The sequence below is a fragment of the Coturnix japonica genome, chromosome 11 (genome assembly GCF_001577835.2).
Source record: "Coturnix japonica isolate 7356 chromosome 11, Coturnix japonica 2.1, whole genome shotgun sequence".
Lineage (NCBI taxonomy): Eukaryota > Metazoa > Chordata > Aves > Galliformes > Phasianidae > Coturnix > Coturnix japonica.
Window position 1 is genome coordinate 2,550,755 of NC_029526.1, and position 18,967 is coordinate 2,569,721.

At 39.1% G+C, this 18,967-nt stretch overlaps 1 protein-coding gene across 2 annotated transcripts; it reads right to left on the reverse strand.

The window, feature by feature from the left end:
• Window positions 1-191: 191 nt before the first annotated feature.
• Window positions 192-16,603, reverse strand: LOC107319203 (galanin receptor type 1-like). 2 transcript variants are annotated; one of them, XM_015873877.2, is made up of 4 exons: window positions 16,349-16,603; window positions 14,139-15,249; window positions 12,451-12,516; window positions 192-1,325 (listed from the first exon to the last, which is right to left on the reverse strand). In XM_015873877.2, exons 2-4 carry the CDS (start codon window positions 14,844-14,846, stop codon window positions 1,008-1,010), a joined length of 1,092 nt encoding a protein of 363 aa, XP_015729363.1. In that variant the 5' UTR covers window positions 14,847-15,249; window positions 16,349-16,603; the 3' UTR covers window positions 192-1,007. The 2 variants fall into 2 exon arrangements, with proteins under 2 accessions (XP_015729363.1, XP_032302984.1); XM_032447093.1 differs by having other exon boundaries at window positions 14,139-15,286; window positions 16,349-16,576.
• Between the last annotated feature and the right edge of the window lie 2,364 nt (window positions 16,604-18,967).

Below are 18,967 nucleotides of genomic sequence, written 5' to 3' on the forward strand. Positions count from 1 at the left end.
CTCACTGAGAGTGTTCAAGACCATATTTGGGAATTGTTTTGGTTCTTTGTTAAACTTCAAATTAAACTTCTATAATGCACTTTTAAATGCTTCTAAACAGTCTGTGAATGCAGAATAACGCTACAGCGAGTCTCATGCTGGGTCAGTCAGGACTGAAGCACACAGCAATGACATCAGACTACACGGTGACACGGTAACAGCCTTTGGGCCATATGCTTCTTAAACTTGAAGTAACACACACTTTGTACATTCACAAATCATAACTGTAAACTTAAACATTCAACCAAAAGAAGGCATTTTAGCATTTGCATAAGAATGTATGCAATAAAAAGCTTTGGGTAGATATGCTTAGGGAACAACACATGCACCATTAAAGCCTTGTGTAAATATCACTTTCAAACAAGAACAGTTCTTCTAAGCATATTTTGAGAAATCTCAGTTATTAGGCAGTTGTTATTAGTCATCAGCAGAAGTAATTACATCCAGGAGTATGCAGGCATTGAGACCCTGGGGAATGCAAGCCTCTACAGAGCCATCAAATGCAGACATCTGCATCAGTGACACCTCACGCTATACTACATGGTAAGTAAATACTATGGCAAAGACTTCCAGGAGATGTAGAGATTCCGTCACAGCTGAAAACATACATAGCTCACATGGTAAAATGGTTGCTTAAGAAACAGGCGTATTCACTGATCTTTAAGTTATATTACTGAGCTGCTTCTCAGTGCCCTCAATAAAAGTCATGTCACTCATCACTCACACCCCATAACAGTCCATGCACAGAATTGTTAACTTGCTCATTTCATGTCTATCTGTAATTATACCTTCTGTTTAAACACATCCTTTATGGGCATAACTACAACTGTTTCCTCTGAGGGGCACCACAAGGGCATTCAGACACTTCTGATGGTGCCTAGCAGCAAGGTACCTAAAATGCTCTTGTACAGCAGTTCTGCCAGACACCACCCTTCTCTCTCCTCCTGAAAGGTATTTCTGAGCCCTGCTTACACGTTAGTGGTTGAGTGTGTGGTAGAGAAGTTCTCCATGCGTATTCTGACCAGCTTCTCAGTGGGGACTGGCTGCAGGAAGCACTTGCAGTTGAAGGCCTGCTGACAGGCCTTGCGGAAGTTCTCTGAGAGGAAAGCGTAAATGATGGGGTTGATGCAGGAGTTCCCGTAGGCCAAGCAATGGGAGATGATGCGGAAGGTGAAGGAGATGTTGTTGAGGGGAAAGTGCCCAAACTCTGCCCACATTGTGATGATGTGGTGCGGCAGCCAGGAGAGCAGGAACACAGCAACCACCAGAAGCACTGTCTGTGCTGTCTGAAAAAGATGAGATCAGGTGTTAAATGGTTACAGTGCTCTAATCTGTCAGCTAACCCCCAAAAGGAGTTCCCTATCAACATAGGTAAAGTCCCTTGTCCTCTGAATGTTGCTGTAAAACTCATTTTGAGGGGACCTGCAGGATGCATGACAAGAAATAACAGCATTTATAAAAAAGATTTTTCCTTTCTAGAACAAAAACCGTTGAAGATGATTTCTTTTATTGACTAGGTTACTAGTAGAAGCAAACTAGAACTGGCCGTAGCTTCCTTCCTGCAGTAGGGGTTCTATGTGGTCAGGACCTCACTTCTCAAGTTTAAGCAGCCTCAGAGTGTTGCTTTTATCTCACTATCTACATGTAGCGCAGGTAGGGAATACATAAATAAAGCTCAGAGGTTACTGACTTGGAGCCCCAGTGAGCCCTTCCTACTGCTTTTGCAGAGCTACTTCCACCTCTTTTCAGGAATATTAATGGTATCAGAAGGTGAAGTTTTTTTTGTTTGCTTTTGTTTTTCCTTAACCTATTCAATCTGTCCTTGGAACATTCCATTGTAATGGAAGTTAATCAGGTAACTTTTTTCCCCTCCTCTTTAGTGGTTCTCAGCAAAATGTGTGCTTTAGGGGATATCACTACTATTTTGTCACTTGGATAAATGTAAGAGTTTGTGAATATGCAGCTATCATCTTTCTTCTAAGGAAAATGTGAGTTGTTTATAAGTAGCAGGGGAAAAAAAAAAACAAAACAATGAAGAATGAAAAAGAAAAATAAGAACTTAGGTTTCATTTCAGCTTAAGGGTTACAGCCTTGGTAGACAAGGTCAGTGCTTTGGTCAGTAACTCCCTTCCATAATTTTAAGCAAACAGCAAGCAATTACTTCCCTAGAAGAGAGATAATTTCCTAGTGAACAAAAAAACTCATTTAATCACTGGTTGTAGAGACAGTATCTAGCAGCTGTTTGCTGGAGAAACACCTGCAGGTTTCCAAATGTCATTTTAAATTACTGTAGCACTCTGCCACCTTACCTGTTATGCTAGAATGTATAAACAGAGGTTATAAAGAGTCAGAGTTAAATTTATCCAACAACAAAGCACCTAAGCCTTTCTAGGAGAAAGTAAATTTATCCCTGACTTGCAATATGTCAAATAAAAAAAAAGCTGCTGAAAATCCTCTGTATGTGCTCCAACTTTTTGTCAGCACTCTGCAGTTGGTTTGACTTGCCAAAATAAGTGGATCACCTTGGCAGTATTTCAGTGGTGGCTAAAGTGGCTGTGTAGAGTTGAGCTAAGGAGGATTAGATTCCCATTAAAATAGGAAAATGGTTAGAGAGTCATTTACTCCTGCCTTGGTACTCTTTGTGTTTCTGGTGAGATAGAAACTGCAGTTTCTTTTCCTGAGCCTTCGTGCTTAGTGCTGCATAAAGGGTAATATTAGGAAAACAAAGGAATTAAATGAGCAACAGAACTAATGAAGCTGGATTTTCAAAGGGATTGATTATGTCTTAGATGATTTCTCTGGTGCCTTAAAAGACTATTTGCTTCTTAGAGCATTTGCAGTATTTCCCTTGTCAGTGGTGCTTCAATAAAAATGCAATAAAATTTCACTCATCTGGAGTTTCAGTGAGGGCTTTTTCTTTCTTCCTGTATCAGTAAATTAGGTATAGTGTTCATGAATGTATATTGGCTGACAGGAGGCTTCCGTATTGCAGACTAACTATGAGGATCATATTCTGGATACGATGACGGCAATGGAGAAATACAACAGCATGTTCCAGGGAAGAGTAGGATGGCATTTCTTCACCAAAGAGAGGAAGTGGGGTGCTTAGGTATTGTTGTGTAAAGTCAGTGGTCCAAAAAAGTTACCTCAGTTCCATACATAAAAACTTAAGGGAGTCACTTCTAAAATATTTATAAACAAGTGTCAGATGTTTATAAACCAGCTTTTTGCAAGAGGTTGAGGGCATGGGGCAAAATTTCAGGAAATCCACTTGTCTTCCAGATTCTTCTGTTTCGCTTTAGTAACAGCCCCGTGACGCTCTTGAGTTTCAAAATCTTTTGAGGTTGACCCCATTTTTAAAACACAAACAAACAAAAACAAACAATGCATTTCTCAGAAACTGTTATGCTGATGTGTTCAGGTACCGTTTCTTTATTAAATCTATTGCTAGAATTTACTTGCTCTAGTCAAATGGAGTTAGTTCAGGACTTTCATATTGTGCTGAACTTTCTAAAATCTGCACTGAAACCTGGAGAACATGTGGTTGTGCTACAATTATAATTACTGTTTATTACATAGATTCTTTCTGTTTTTATATGTGAATGAGTCATGCTAATATGTTTAAATTCTGCTTATTCTAACAGTAATAATGTGGGTGAAGCCTAGAGGTGCTTTCTTGGGAACTGTTTTTATCTCCTGTTTGTTTAACCCTGCAGAAAAGTCAACTGTATGATGAGATGTGGGGGTGTTGTCTGTATTGGATACGCAATATCTTGGTTGCATTTACATAGGGCCTGCAGCAGTGATCTCCTGCAATAAAATAAATAAAATGCAATAAAATTCTGTTTCGTTGAAACAGTAAAATGTGTATGGATGAGAGATGACAGTGCTACCTTCACTCATTCTTAACTGCATTAATGAGCCAATTAAATCTGTTAAACTCTCAGAAGATGCTATTTCATCAGCTCAAGATTTTTGTGTTGATCAGAGAAAATAAATTTAAAAAATACAGGGAGGAGAGAGGTTTAAGTCAAATAAATGCATCAAGTAGGTTTGTATTCATTATGAAAGGCCTTTAGGTTCACCTTAGCCCTCACGTATTTCAGGTGCTTCCTTATTTCACATACCAGAAAGCTGTCTGACATGTAGGGTGACAAAGCATATTCCCATGTGAATGAGCAACCTCTTCTTGAAGACTCTTAAAAATGACCACATGGGGAGCCAGAAGCTGTCCTTAATAAGATACTGGTGTGATTGAAAGTTAGTGGAACTGAAAGACACAGAAGAAGTGCTCTTGTTGGGTCTAGCAGGCCTACTGTGGTATGATGGGTGCTAATGAAATTATTAATGACATGAAGCATTTTAACTCTCACCAGTAATAATGGTACTACTTTTTCTACTCTGTCTCAATGATAAGTAGCTTAGCTTGTTACCAAGACAACCTTTGATAGCATCCCTCTGCTTGAATTAGGAGGCTACAAGCACTGAAAAATTCTTTTGAATAGGGGCTATTGATCTAGATTATTTTTTCTTCTTACTGTGAAATGACAAACCATGCACTCAGCATAGGGCTAGTTATTAAAAATGAACCTGCAGTTGCTATATATTAGCACAAAGCTGTTTCTGAGATCTAACTATTAGGGATTTTGCAGATGTAGATACAGACAATAGTAGAGCCATGATATACATAATTAATAATGAATACGTTTTGGAAATTAAATTTTCATCCTTTTTTTTTTTTTTTTTTTTTTTTTTTTTTTTTTGGGGTTTGTGTTTAAAAGAGGGAACTGAAACAATCTGTTGTTTTACTTTTAACATGACACTAGCTACAACTAGTATTAATACAGATTGTGAACAGCTGCAGAAGACTGATCCAAATAACTTCTGTACTGTTTGAGTTCATTCAATGAGTTAAGATAATTTGCACTGTTAATGGATTACTGCTGGTCTAGTTGTGCCCATGTCAACCATACGGATCATTTCTGAGGTTTCATTGGTCCATGTTGGGCACAGTGCACAGTGGCCAGTACTGGATTATTTAACTGTTGCTTAGTAATATTTCATACTCACTTTCAATGAGCTCGCAGTCCATTAGGAGCTGAAGTACAAAGGAAGCATTAAAGCTATATGGAAGATCAATGGTAGGCTGGGAAGTAGGGACCAGGGGAGATCATAAATATATTTGTTAAGTAAACAAATATTTTTCTTGGGTGTTCCATTTCCCCTTATTCTTCTGCTGTTTTTATAGGTGATCTTTAAGGTTCCTTTCAACCCAATCAACTTATGATTTGAACCTCATTAATAGCTTTCCTGCTTTTCTTTGTTTCCCCTCTGATTTTTTTTCTTCAGCCCTGAACAAGCTGTGTCTTGCTTTTAGTTGTCCTCTGCCCTTCAAAATGCAATAGGAGACATGCTTAAAGACCTTTTTTTGAGGGAGATGCCTCATTGTGCAGGGGGATGAAGTCGTTAGCATTTAACTGTGGCTTTTGAGATGTTATTCATGATGAAATCATGATGACGATGCTTCAACTTGTCAAGGGCAAAATTAAGATTGCACTGTAATGAATCAAATGCTTCAAGTATTCCATGTGTCTATCTATAATTTGTGTAACTACCTAATGCATTAGATTAATAAACCACATTGAGATTAAAATTTGCAGTGGATAGAGCAGTCTAAAGGCAGAGACTTTGGAGATTGAGCCTGTCACTTTCCTGATCTAATTTAGTCAGATTTTTTCAGAGCTGATCAGCCTATTCATTTGTATTATGTACCTCAGCCAAGCAGAAATGGGAAAGGAAATTCAATGAGGCTTTCATTGAACAGTACATTCTCTCTTGCAGGAAAACTGAGCATTGTTAGTGGGACTGCTGCTGTTTTCAGGATATGATGGAGGTTTTTTCTCCCTGTACCATGGTTATGAAGGAAGAAGCAGAAATAAACCCATACCTGTTTTTCTGCACCTTTTCATTAACAACAACTGACTCATCCTTTTTTTTCTTTTCTTTTTTTTTCTTCCTTACTGCTGTGTGGGAGGACAGTGTATATAATGAACTTGTTCCATACTTGGGGTCTTCTTTCCCCTCACTCACCAACTAGTTCACCAAAGGCAGCTTCATACTAGCTAGGGCTGGTTCTTCTCACCATGCCGTACTTCCTCAGCCTCTGTATGGAGGCCAGTGCTTTTCTCTTGACTTCTAATACAAAGTTATATGTTACCTGATTAATTCTTTTCCTCTGTTATGCTGCCTCTAACTTACATCTCCTTTTACCTAATGTTTTAGAGACAGTTGGTACCAGTTTTGATCACTTCACGTTTGATTTGGCTATATGTTGTAGTTCTATTGTGGTGGGTAGTTCTACTGTGGGCTGCAAAAAAGTAGTGATCCACAGTGCTCCAAGTTTTGCTTTTAGACTGTGCACTGCGTCAGTGCCCAGAAAGGATATGTGGCTCAGCACAGTCTACCACTGTATTGCTGGAGACTTCACCCTCAACTCCAGCATCCTCTGTTTTCTAAAGACAAAAATAACTCAGACATTTCTTTGCTCAGAGTCCAGTCCATCTTTAAGCCAATGTGCAGGCTTAAATGAACCTCATGTTAGGTTCTTCTTTTGTGTGTTCACAAATCTGAGTCCCACCAGTGCCTTTGTAAGCCCTACTTTCCATAAAGTTCAAACACCAGGATGGTCCCAAAGCACAGCCTGAACTACAGAAATGTGCTTATGGCTTAATGATAAGCACATAATGTTTCAAAACAGATGTTTAAAAAAAGTCTGTATCTGTTCTATATGTTTTTAATCAGCTTTAATGTTGATTACCTGCCCTCTGGTCTTTTAATACTCTCTGGTGTGACTGATTCAAATTAGTCTAAAACTGCATTGCACTGGAAATTGTTTTGCTTTGTTTTTTCTTTATTCAGTATTGTTCTGTTCATTGTTTCCTGCAATCAGAAATGGCAGTTAGCTATGAAGAAGAGGAGGGATTGAAATGAACTTTGATTTGTAATCAGTCCATCTTGGTTGTTTGCATAGCAAGGTGGGAGGTGAACTCTTCCCCTAGAAGCTTGATCACTCTGGTCTGACTGCTCTCCTGCACATCTCTGATTCTGTGATTTTGCTGCTGATTTCCTCTGATGCTCTTAATACTGGCTCACTTTGTATTCATAAATGCTTATGGGCATTATGATATTCTATTATCTACTAATTGGCAATGCAATTCTCTATTTCTGCTACTGTAAGTTCTTCTTAGGAAGACAACTTGTAGGATTTCACTTCTGAATAGTATTTTTTTGCTGTTATTGGGTCCACACCAAGATCTCCCATGCTACTTTGGTGTACTTAGAGTTGGTTGTGCTTAAACCTCAAACATATTCATTAAGAGTATATTAAAACTCTGGCTGTGTGAACAGTTGTCACATAAAGAATTCAGCATACAAGAAAGCAGCTCTTGACCAAAATATCCATCTACCTTGAGGAATTTATGAATGCTTTACCTCAGTTTGTGATTTGACCTTCAAAAAGAGGTGCTCCAGGGAATGTCCCAAATCAGCTCTGTGTATTTGTGTTTACGTAGCTCTGGGAGCAATTAAGTTTATATGTGGGTAAATGTAGGATTACGAATACACAAGCTGAGGTAGAAAACAATCTTAGCTTCATAAAGGAAGTTGTGCTTTAAGTTGACTAATATAATTTTGGAGCAAGACCTTTGGTTTGTATTCTTTGTAAACACATTAGCTTAGTTCTCAAATAGTGATAAGGGTGAAAATTTTAGAAATTACTAGGAAAAGAATATAGGACAAACAAGGAAGTGTATTCCCACCTTTTCACATTCCTATTGTAGCTAAAAGAAAAAATAGAGAAGAACTATACTAATTTTTTAGATTCAGATGTTTCAATTGTTAATTAGAGCCTTTGACCACTGACACCTCTAAAAATTCCACAACTCTTCATTCTTTATAATGGTGTTTTCAAGATAGCTGTGAAATTCACAACCCTAAAACCCTATTTAAAAAAAAAATCAGGTTGCAACTTATTTGTTCCTTAAAGATGTACAGGACAAAACCAAGTAAACATTTAGAAACCCTGGTGTGCTTCAGAGGCCAGTAAAGCACCACAGGGCCAGTTAATGATCAGAATAAACCTTGCTTTGCATTAATTTCGTTTATTAAAACATTTGGTTTATTGCAAGTGTATGTTCAGACTTCCTAGGGCTGGGCTATTAGGAAACACTTTTTCAGCTCTGTTAGGTGGGGTGTTGTTAACTTTCCTCAGAGATAAATTGTAGATTTACTATGCATAATGCACAACAAAGTAGCAGATCTGAAATATATTTTGTGACTGAGAAGTGCACAGGATTTCTTAGCACATAGTCTTGCTGGACTGCCTCAACAAATGATTATCCAGAACTGCAAAGGGGAATCCTGTAGCACCTCATCATCTCAGCTGCAAGGTTGGTGAGCATGTTCATCTAGCAAGAAATTAAACATGGAAGCTGGTATTCATGCATTTTTTGCATGCACAGTCTGGCTTAGTTGCCTTGATCTGCACAAATGTTGCATATAAATGGAAAAGCACATTAAATTGAGCTGTTCCAACATCAACATGTAGATGATATGCCTATATAAAAAATACATGCAAGGTAGGAAGATGAATTAAGGGACAGTCTCTTGATAACAAAGTATGAGTTCAGAATGCATCCAATTTTGAGCATGTTCAATTTTTACAGCTTCAAATGTGCATAAATTGAAAAAAGACCTGCAGTAGTTTGAACAATTAACACATTGTAACTTACAAGCTTATGAACTGCAACCCAAGCACAAATGTTTTTATTTCCTTAGTGACAGATGCACATGGAGGATTTTATATCATCCTCAGATTCTATTCAAGGCAAACCTGTTATTTTCAGCAATTTTTTGAATGCTGACTTCTGGTGTGAGGGTAGGAAGGGGCAGGTGGGTGGACTGTCTGAGATGTCTCATAAACTGAGCTCACTCAGACCAAACATACTTGTAATTTTTGAAGTCATGTAACTAAACATTTCCCAATAGTATGCTGGCCTTAGAAAACAGGGCCTTTCCATCTGTCCTTCTAACTCCTACATATCCTCAAATAATGTGAACTTTTAGTACAATACTGTGGCACATGGGACAATGGTAGAAAGATTGGAAATAATTGAAAAGAAAGAAAAATGACTTGGAATACGAGGTACAGAATAAAATCTACTGGAACTCCAGGTACATCTTGTAGTGATTTTATCTGGGATATATGGTACTGCTGAAATGAAGCTTGGCATTTAGAGAAGAGGCTTCATAAGTTAGTTTCCAAAGGAACTTTTTGACAAGGATCCCTTGATGGGAAATTAGGCAGAAATGCTGTCCTATTTCAGGTGTGTATGTCAGAGCTTCTTTTACCTGGGCAGGTAGCTAAAAAACAAGCATTTTAACTGAGTTTTGTTCTTTTATTCAGCTGTCTGACAGTAGGTATGTATGCCTGCCTGTGCAGCTCTGCTTCATCTCTAGGCAGCTGCTGCTTTTCTGCTGGGTGCGTTGGTAGTACACTCTGGGTAGGTCTCAGGGGAAGGCTGAGAGCACTGCATCAGGGGCATGCTGTGCCTTAAAACTGTGGAAAAAGCTGATGGAAGACACAAACAAAAGACTTCTTAGAATAACTAATTTCTCATGTATTGCATTAAGTGTTGTTGGGTTTTTTTTTGTTGTTTTTTTGTTTGTTTTTTGTTTTTTTAATTGAAGTTAGAGTATGATCTTTAAAAGACGAGGTTGATATACAGTACCAGTTATCTGGATTGTGTACTATAATCCATGTGCTCAGATGGAATTAACTACAGTTTTATGTTGCCTACTATGCTGCAGCTTTGCAACTAAGAGAGTCAGGTATATACTACTACAACACTGGAATTGTTCACTTGGCCATTATTGTTTTAGAAATTACCCTAGGTTTGCATCTAGCAGTCTCTCTCTCATGTGTTCTGTAAATACTGGCCTTATCTTTCACATGTTGATTTGTGATTCAGAGGATGTATCTACAGCATATAAAATATGGGCTCCTTTCTAACCATACAAGTGGCTTAAATTTGATTTGTCCCTATTGTGCTTCCCTACTGCATTCATCAGTTTCTCTATTCAGTGGCTCATATTGTGTGAATTAGGATGAGGTCTTTTCTGTATGTTACCAATGTTATGTTATTATTTGGAGTTGGATAGAATAAGAATTGTAACCCACTAAATCCCCAATGAGGTTACCAAATGCTTTAGATCCAGAAATAAGAGGCTTAAAAATAAAAAGTCTTATCTAATCATAAGACACACTTGGTTATGACGGATCCAAGGTGGTAAGGGTCTATCCACTGAAATTACAGGCATATGTCATATAGCTAGATGTTTTGTATTGGCTAAATTAACTTTCCAAACATGAAGCAAGACTCACTTGTCAAAATTCTGAGCAAAATAAGCAAAAGCTGTTCATTTAATCTCTGATGAAGTTTATGAATTAATACCAAGTGCAACTACTTGTTCTTAATAAACTAATTAGATACATACGAAGGAAGCTAATTTAACAGAACTGACATGTACTTATGAATTTCCTATTAGGCTCTAATGTGAAGTGCTCTTAGGAAGATCTGCTTTAAATGATTGATGTTCAGTATGTTTCAAGTATACTCTGAAAGCACACATGGGAATGGAGTGAGTCTGCAAACTGTGCAAGAAGGATGCCTTATAAAGTGCTAAGAGTAGTCAGAACAAAAAAGTAGTTGCAGTAGGGATGCCAAAGATGCTGTTCGGCCTGCAAAAAAAGCTAGATGAAAAGCAGATTTCTCAACAGAAAATGCTGGAAGGAGACAAATTTTGGAAGACAGTGTGTGTGTATTTGGAGTGGTCTGATTTTTTTTTTTTTTTTTTTTTTTTTTTTTTTTTTTAGTCCCTGCATCAACAGTTTAACTTAACTAGGTCTAAGTGCCAGAATTAACAATAGCTTCTAGGAATTACAGAACTACGGCTAGAAAAGTATTTAATGGGAGGGAGGGAAAGTGCTCTATCACTGACTTGTTTGAGAAGGCAGTCAAAGGTGTTTTTTAAGATTACTGCTCTCAGTTGTGTCTGATCAAGAAACAAACAGTTCGAGAAACTGTGGAACTGTTTCCTTTTTAACTCTACAGGTCAAATGTGGAAACAATGCAAAAAGAGGCATCTGAAGAAAAGAGTGTCATTTAAGAAAGTAATATTTTATAACTTCAGTGCTTTGTAGGAAGGTGACACTAGTAGCATTCTCTTCAAATATATGAAATAAGCTTGTATTGGGACATAAAGATATACAGGCAAGGAAGGAACAGGGATGAAATTTAAACCTTTCAAATTGTTTAGGGATTCGTTGGAGATTTCTTACACCTAAAGCAACTGGGTAAACTTGTGAAGTCATGAGATCATTCTATGCAAAAGAACCACATGTTTTTACAACTTAATTTGTTATTCTTGAAATAAAATCATCAACAATTCTTCTTTTTCTAGCAAATCAAAGCATTCCCCAGTCATCTCCTGTGGCTGTGACATCTGCTTGGTGGTATGCTCACTGATCATTTGGGTTGTATGGCTGCTGTGCCGCAGGCAGAAACAGTGACCTGATTGTCCTACCAGCACCTAGTGATAGTGCCTCATTACAATTTGCCTTCGACCAGGCAGATAACCTACGGTTTTGCTTACCACTGCACACACAATGATTTTAATATTTCTGACTGAAAGAGAGTTTTTCCTTTTTATGTCCTGTGAATCTCATGTTGCATCACTGCTGTTAGTGAGTTTTGTTATCTGAAAACTTTTATTGGTTATGGCTTATCCACTCAAAGATCCTTAGCAAGAAAATTCCTTCTTTAGGATTTTCCTTGGTAAATTCTTACAATTCTGCTTATTTCATACAGCTTGATAACCCTGATGTTTGCCTCACAAAAGGGTCAAAGTGCCAACCAAGGTCTAAATCAACCACATTCTAGATGTAAATGTTAAAGAACTGCAGTGCAAACAGCTGCAAAACTGAATTGCTTCTTTTTCAGGGTCCTTTCCTTTTAGCTTATTAAAGTGTACTCAAATACCTAGATCTTCTTATAGTATATCTTTCTGCCTACCAGTGTCAAAATACTGTATTTGTAGAACTTCTATTATAGCACAAAAAATCAAAAGACAGTCCAGCAGGCATGTATGCGGAGATCAATAGAGCAATTCGATAATGGCATCATTCTGTGCTATGTCTATCAAGATACAGCAAACTGTCAACACGAATCTGAACTTCAGCTGAAAGACATGGATGATATTTGTAACTGCATGGAGCTTGAAAAGAATACCGGTTGGTTTTATAACATGACATACCCATTATATCAGTGTACAAATTAAATCAAAGATATTTACCTTCTTCTTTGATCTTTCTGACTTCTTAGAAATATTCTTTACTTTTGTGTGGAGATGATACAAAACCTTGAAAAAAAGGAACAATGAATTGAAAAGCAAATCAAATGGTATGTATTAGTGTTTGAACTTCTTACACAAGCTCTAAAAATTAAAACAATTGCTCTAGCGTGACTTCAGAGTTGGATGTGATGCTTTCAGACTTTAATTGTTAAGCACTCTCCAGTTTTCTTTTCAAAGCTTGTTTCTTGGAAGTGAAAATGCTAAGCTTCCAGAAGTAGCTCAGCATTATATGAGCTCAATGGGCTGTGTGCTCAAATTGACCGGAATCTTGACACAGATTTGAAATTTTGGATTGTGCTTAAATCATCTACATTTACTCTCTAGGCTGTTCCCATAAAAAGGCAGAGAACAGGTTGCCAGCACTGTACTCTGGTATGACTGCATTGCCACTCCTGAGTGCAGCACTGACTAATGGACCAGTCTCATGGGTTCCCCTTTTGTAGAAAGTTAGAAGAAGTGTTAGAGCCCTGACAGGAAAATCTCAGTTAACAACATTTAATCTTTTTGCACCTGGTTATAGCACAACTGTGACCTGACAACATTTATACTTCAGCTTTTGGAGGAAAAGGCTGAGTTTTCTAAAGCACTTAATTAACAAAATAAAACCTCTGTTAAATGCACCTTCCTTTTCATTTGCTGCTGTGCTCACCAAGGGCAGTGATGGGAAAAGCAGCTGGAGTCACAGTGACAGAATGTATTAACTAGTGGTTTTCTCTTGTTTTGACAGGCAAGGGCTGAGAGGCAGATACCTTTAGCTTAAATCTAATAAGTGCCTCCTCCTGTTCATAGCACCGATGATATTAAAATAAATTAATGCTGAAAGAATCATAACTTTTGATTAAACAGACATGAACTAAAATTCCAAGATTTTTAAATTTTTATTTATTTATTTATTTATTTTTTTCAGGAGAGCTGACCTGCAACTGACTGGAGGTAAAGAAATCCACTCCTTGGCAGACACAAGCTGCTGCACAATAAAGCCACAAAAAAATCATCCTGGAAGCCTAGCACAACTCATAGGCTTACCATCTGTCCCAGGCATTCTAAAGATCAATCAGGGGAGACAAAAAGAAACTTGATCAGTAACAGTCCACAAGAAGAAGGAGATGCCTTGCTGAATAAGACTTGAATCCTAAAATGTCTATTTACAAGTCTTAGCAAGACACAAAGTCCAAACTTCATGTCCAATAAAATAATTACAGAAATTATTTTCTCTGATACTATTTCTGTAACTTTCTGCATAGTTGCTTTCTCTGTGATTTTCTTTTCTTCCTAGGAGCAATCACTTTTTATTAATAGAGGACAAACTAAAAACTGCAAGGAACAGCAGAAGTTTTTAACAAATGTGGGTGTCAGCTGAGTGTGAGCTTGTAGCAGTACCTCACTTTCTACCTGAACAGAAATGTTCTTCAGTCCTCTTTGTGAGATGGTGATTTCTTTCTATTCTACAAAATCCCTCATATGCCCCCAACACCAGAGAAGCATCCTGTCCTAGAATAGAGTATAACTAAGTTGGATCTATTGGATTTATTGGCTGAGTAGTTTGTGTGTGTGTGAATCCAAGCCACCAAAAGGCTGGAAATGGTCCTTTCCTCTGTTTGAATATTACTCTCATCCCTCTTACCCACCTTGGCGTAGCAGCAGGTGATGAGCACCAGAGGCAGGAGGTATCCCACTAGCAGGATCATAACCTTGTACGTCTGCTTGGCTGTTGAGCCCTCTGCCCAATTCTCCCAGCAGAAGGAGCTGTTGGGTGCTTGTTGATGACCGCTCATAAGGGCCTGGTGCTGGGCCACAGGGATGGCAATAAGTAGAGACAGCAACCAGATGACACCCACACCGAGGGCAGCGTTGCGCTTGCTGCGGATGCCAGACGAACGCTTGGCGTGAACCACAGCGATGTATCTGTCCACAGACATGGCCACTAGAGTAAAGATGCTGACCAGCATTGTTGCCATGGCCAAGTAGTGAACCCACTTGCAAAAGAAGGCACCAAAGATCCACTCTGGAAGGGAGTAGATGGTGGCCTGGAAGGGGACGCAGAAGAGTAAAAAGGAAAAGTCTGCAATGCTCAGGTTCAGGATGAAGATGTTGGTGGCACTTCGTGATGGGCGTCCCCCAGGCCGGAGACGACCTAAAACAACCAACACCAGTGTGTTCCCCACCATTCCCAGGAGAAAAATGAAGCCAAAAAGCACCGGTACAATCACCACCTCAGGACCTCCCTTGGCAGCCCCTGACCAGCATGGTGGGTCTCCTGTTTCGTTAGTCTTGAGGCTGCAATTGCTGGTGTTGGCCCCTAAGAAAAGCATAAAGCTGTCTTCCTCCTCCTCCATGGGGCTAGGTTTCTTGGAGACCAGGGAGCAGTTGCTGCAGCCCTGATTGCTGTGGGGAAGGTCTGCGTTTGTTAATGGTGGCCAGAGGCTGAATGCTTGGGTTTTCCAATGCTCTGTGCCTTTGCTTTGGGGAGCAATTTTCTTCAAATGATTATTCCAGATTCTATGTCTTCCAGGAAGTAAGACAAAAGGTTCTGAGGAACTGGTCTCATCTAGGAGGTTTGGTAGCTCCAGATGGAGAAGATCTTGTGATAGAGGATAAGTCTGTGCCAGGAAGGCTGAGGATGAAGCAGTGGTAAAGCAGTGGCAGCCTGGTTTCCTCACGCTCCTCCTCTTCAGCTTCCCTCCCACGCCACTCCCTGGAGCTGTGCCTGTTGTACCTGCTTTCCACCTCTGCTTGGAGCTGTGGTAGCAAAAAAAGTGCTGTCCATGACCTGAGACTTTCAGAGAATAAACCCTATCAGCTCAGTCTTCATACGATATTAGACAGCAGAAGCAGGTTTTTATCCAAAGGGATAGATGAAGCAGCAGATGTTAATGACTGTGTGTGCAATACTGTAAGGAGCAGCACTGGAACTGTCTACATGAAAAGAAAAAAAGCTAGTCTTTTTCTTTCTTTTAATCAACAAAATAGTATTTGTTATTTGTTTCAGTCTTTAATATGCACACATTAGAGCATGATGCAATTTAGATTACGGTGTTGTTAGCATAAAAACCTGCAGAAGCCTTAGATTCATCATCTTCCTGCCTCTTTCCAGTTCTTTCCAAATCCCTTTGTGCCTCAGTATTCCTGATTCTTGTTGATCCATCTGGGCTCAGCCCAACAGTACCAAGAGCACTTGCTCTGGAGAAAGAAAGGCTCAGTCTCAGCAGCTGTGAGCAGCTGTAATATTCACTACTAGGGAAGATAAATGGATTTATTTCTTTTAAAGATGTTTTATTAAGGATTAATGCTTTAGTCACTATGTTTTTGATACTTACACATAGAAAAAGTATGAATGTTCTAGAAGGTACTGAGCAACTTGTTTTTCATAGTCTGTTTCCTTTTATTTCTGAAGAGATTCTGTGAACCCTACAGGCAGGAAGGAGGGAACAAAGTTCAGGCAAATAATAGCAGTACTTGCACAGTGATTTGTGCTTGCACTGTAGCCCCTTGCATAGAAGCATAAGTGTTTCTGTTTTCAGTGGTTCCGAGTTTAGGGACTAAATCCAAGTGGACTCTCTCTAGCTCCTATGAATAAGGAGATTAGGGTGGAGGGAGTCCCTTAATTTTTGAAACAAATTGCAGAAACTGAGAGCTACTGTGACTAGTCTCTTGTTGAGAGGAAAGCTAATGTTGCCTTATTTAGCCTGTTCACATAGTCTCCTTTAAAACCTGTTGCAAAGCCAGGCTTTGTATTCCTCCCACACCCACATGCACCCGTGTTTTTGAGGCTGGTTATGCGGTGAGATGGAAAGCAGACAGTAAGAGATGTTTGAATTGCAATGCAAGATGTATCTACCTTTGTTGAGTGCCAATGAGCGGGTCGTTGTGGCCAAACCAGCCACTTCCAGACAACGTCCTCTCTCTGCAACCAGTTTTGATTTCCACTTGCACCTCTCTGGGTCTTCAGTCTGCCAGCTCTGCTTACCGAGGCATAGCAACTCAGACGCTGATAATATTACAGCCTCACAAATCTCCTGTTCAGCTGCTGCGATCTGCGATCTCAGCTCGCAGACAGCTGTTTCAATGCACAGGTTTCAGGGACCCTCCAAACCCAGCGATATGCCAAAGATTTGAGTGCCATCTACCGGTATTTCACTTCCTTCCCTGCTCTCAGTTACTGTGCCACTCTGTGCTCTTCCTTCTCTTTAAACATTTTCTCCATCCAGTCACTCAGCAGCTAACTTTATCTGCAGTTTTTGTTTGTCTAGTGAGCAGTCATACCAGAATCTATTATTTAATAGGTGGAGGAATTTGCATATAACCTGCAGAACAAACACAGCTTTACAGATCTGTCAAAGAGATGTCCTGAAACTGTGCTTACCATGATGTTCAGAAGTTCCGAAAAAGGCAAAAGCTTCTGATTCCCTCATTCTGCTCTTTCTCAACTACTTTAAGTGGTCTGGTTTTGATGGTGGGTTATTCCCTGTCTGTGAGAATTCAAAGCCCAAATGCTGTGGTAGGGAGCTGACCCTGCTTACACTTAAGCCATATCTATTAGTCTAGCTAGAGGGAAGAAATGCAATTGCCATTATATGAGTTGATTTTAAGGAAAATGAGAGCATTGGCCTCATGTGAAGAATCACTCAGTAAACAGGTATCAGAGGTCTTGTAGAAGAAAGACAACATTGGACCTTTCTTAACAAATTAATGCTCCCATAGTTAGAAGAATAGAGGGAGAAGTCAGCATTGGGAATGAAGGTGGGAGGAAAAAACAAAACAAAGCATTAGATGGTAATATTGAAATGGTAACATTTTTAGCCTGTGTAGGTACAAACCAATTTGTCCATTTTCTGATTGCTAATGGGTGCTTCAGCTTCTAATTACGCTGACTACCAGGTTGCAAATCATTCTTACTGGTTTCATAATTGTGGCTCAGCTTTTTGAGACCTCTGCATTAGCTCTCTAATGCTCTTGATTTTTGAGTGAAAAGAGGCTGCTCAAGCCTCATACTGTGCAGAAGTCTTACTGTCACGCTCCTCTCTCTGAAGAAAGTGGATTACATCTCAGACCCAGTTCCATTTAAAGGAAAACAAATAGGCATCCAGCCTCAAAAGTCCAGTTCATAGCCCAGAGTTTAGCATCTGTCTTCATATACTGTGCTCTTCAGAAAGGTGTCTGGGGCCAAAAAGTATGTTAGGCTGAGTGATGAGCTATTTAAATGTAGCTCCTAGGAAACAGGCAATGGTTATGTCTGAAGAACCTGCCCTTGAACTATAGAAGTCCACTCTTTGCTTGTGATCTCAAGCCTGGTTGTACCCTGGTGAGAGAAGGTGCAGTGTCCATTCCTCTTTAAGAATGACATTGAGACAGGCAGCAGGTTCTGCTGCCTGCTCTGTATACACTGGCCCAGAAAAATGAGAGTCCATATTCAATTCCTTTTTAACCCTGCATAATCCTTTCATGAAAGAACTGAAACATCCTCTAGATGCATATTTCACTCAGACTGTGAAAATGTCAATGATAGTGTGATAGGGAAAGATAGAAATGTGAAAACTTTAAAACTGTTACTGTAGTTTGTCATAGTGTGTGAAATAAACTGGAACCTTGGGTGTAATGAAGAGTCATTCTTTCTCACTTTTTAATCTTAGATAGCTGGACAGGAGTTTGGTCAGTAATTGCCTGGTTGTCACAAAGCTGCATTTGTTCATGAAGGACAGCCTTCAGCACACAGGAAGGATTTGGTCAAACAGCTCAATGAAATATTACTCTGCTGCACTTAGGCAAATAAGGTCACAGTTATGATGATGAATCTTGCTTGCTTCTGAGGAATATCAACTAGATCCGAGCATGTTATTGAGCTGTAAAACTCTTCTAGTAAAAAGTATTCAAAGCAATAGAGAAGATAGCTCTTTCATTTTAATTGATGACAGTTTCCAGCACGTCTGCTCTGGACCCTGTGATGTTGCCATTAAGACAGTACAACTAATACTTCTAACAAATTGAGGTTTATTGATTCTTGTCTGTTAGTTCAGTTTGTATTATTCTTCTCTTTAATAAGATTTAATCACAGCACTGTTTGAATAGGCTTATTGGATGTCTTTTTGGGTGTACTTTGTGTTACTTGCAGGTCAGCTGAATTTTGAGCTTGTGGAATATACAGTCAAGCAACAACAGCAAATCAAAGCATATTTTTATATGTTAATATACGCTGAACACTGAAACTCTGATGAACAGAAGGAGAATGTTCTGTGCTCTCCATCTCCAGCCCCACAAAGAGAGGAGAGTTGTAATAATGCACCTACATGTTCACATCAAAAACATACTTCTGACCAAAGTCTAATTATCCCTGGTTCTTCTGGCTTGTTTCACTTCACTCTCCAAGCTGTCTTCTACTGGCTTTCCTTGCTACTTAGCAAAAACGTGAAAACAAAACTCTGAAAATACTCTGATCTGGCAGATCTTCTTGCTGTATTTC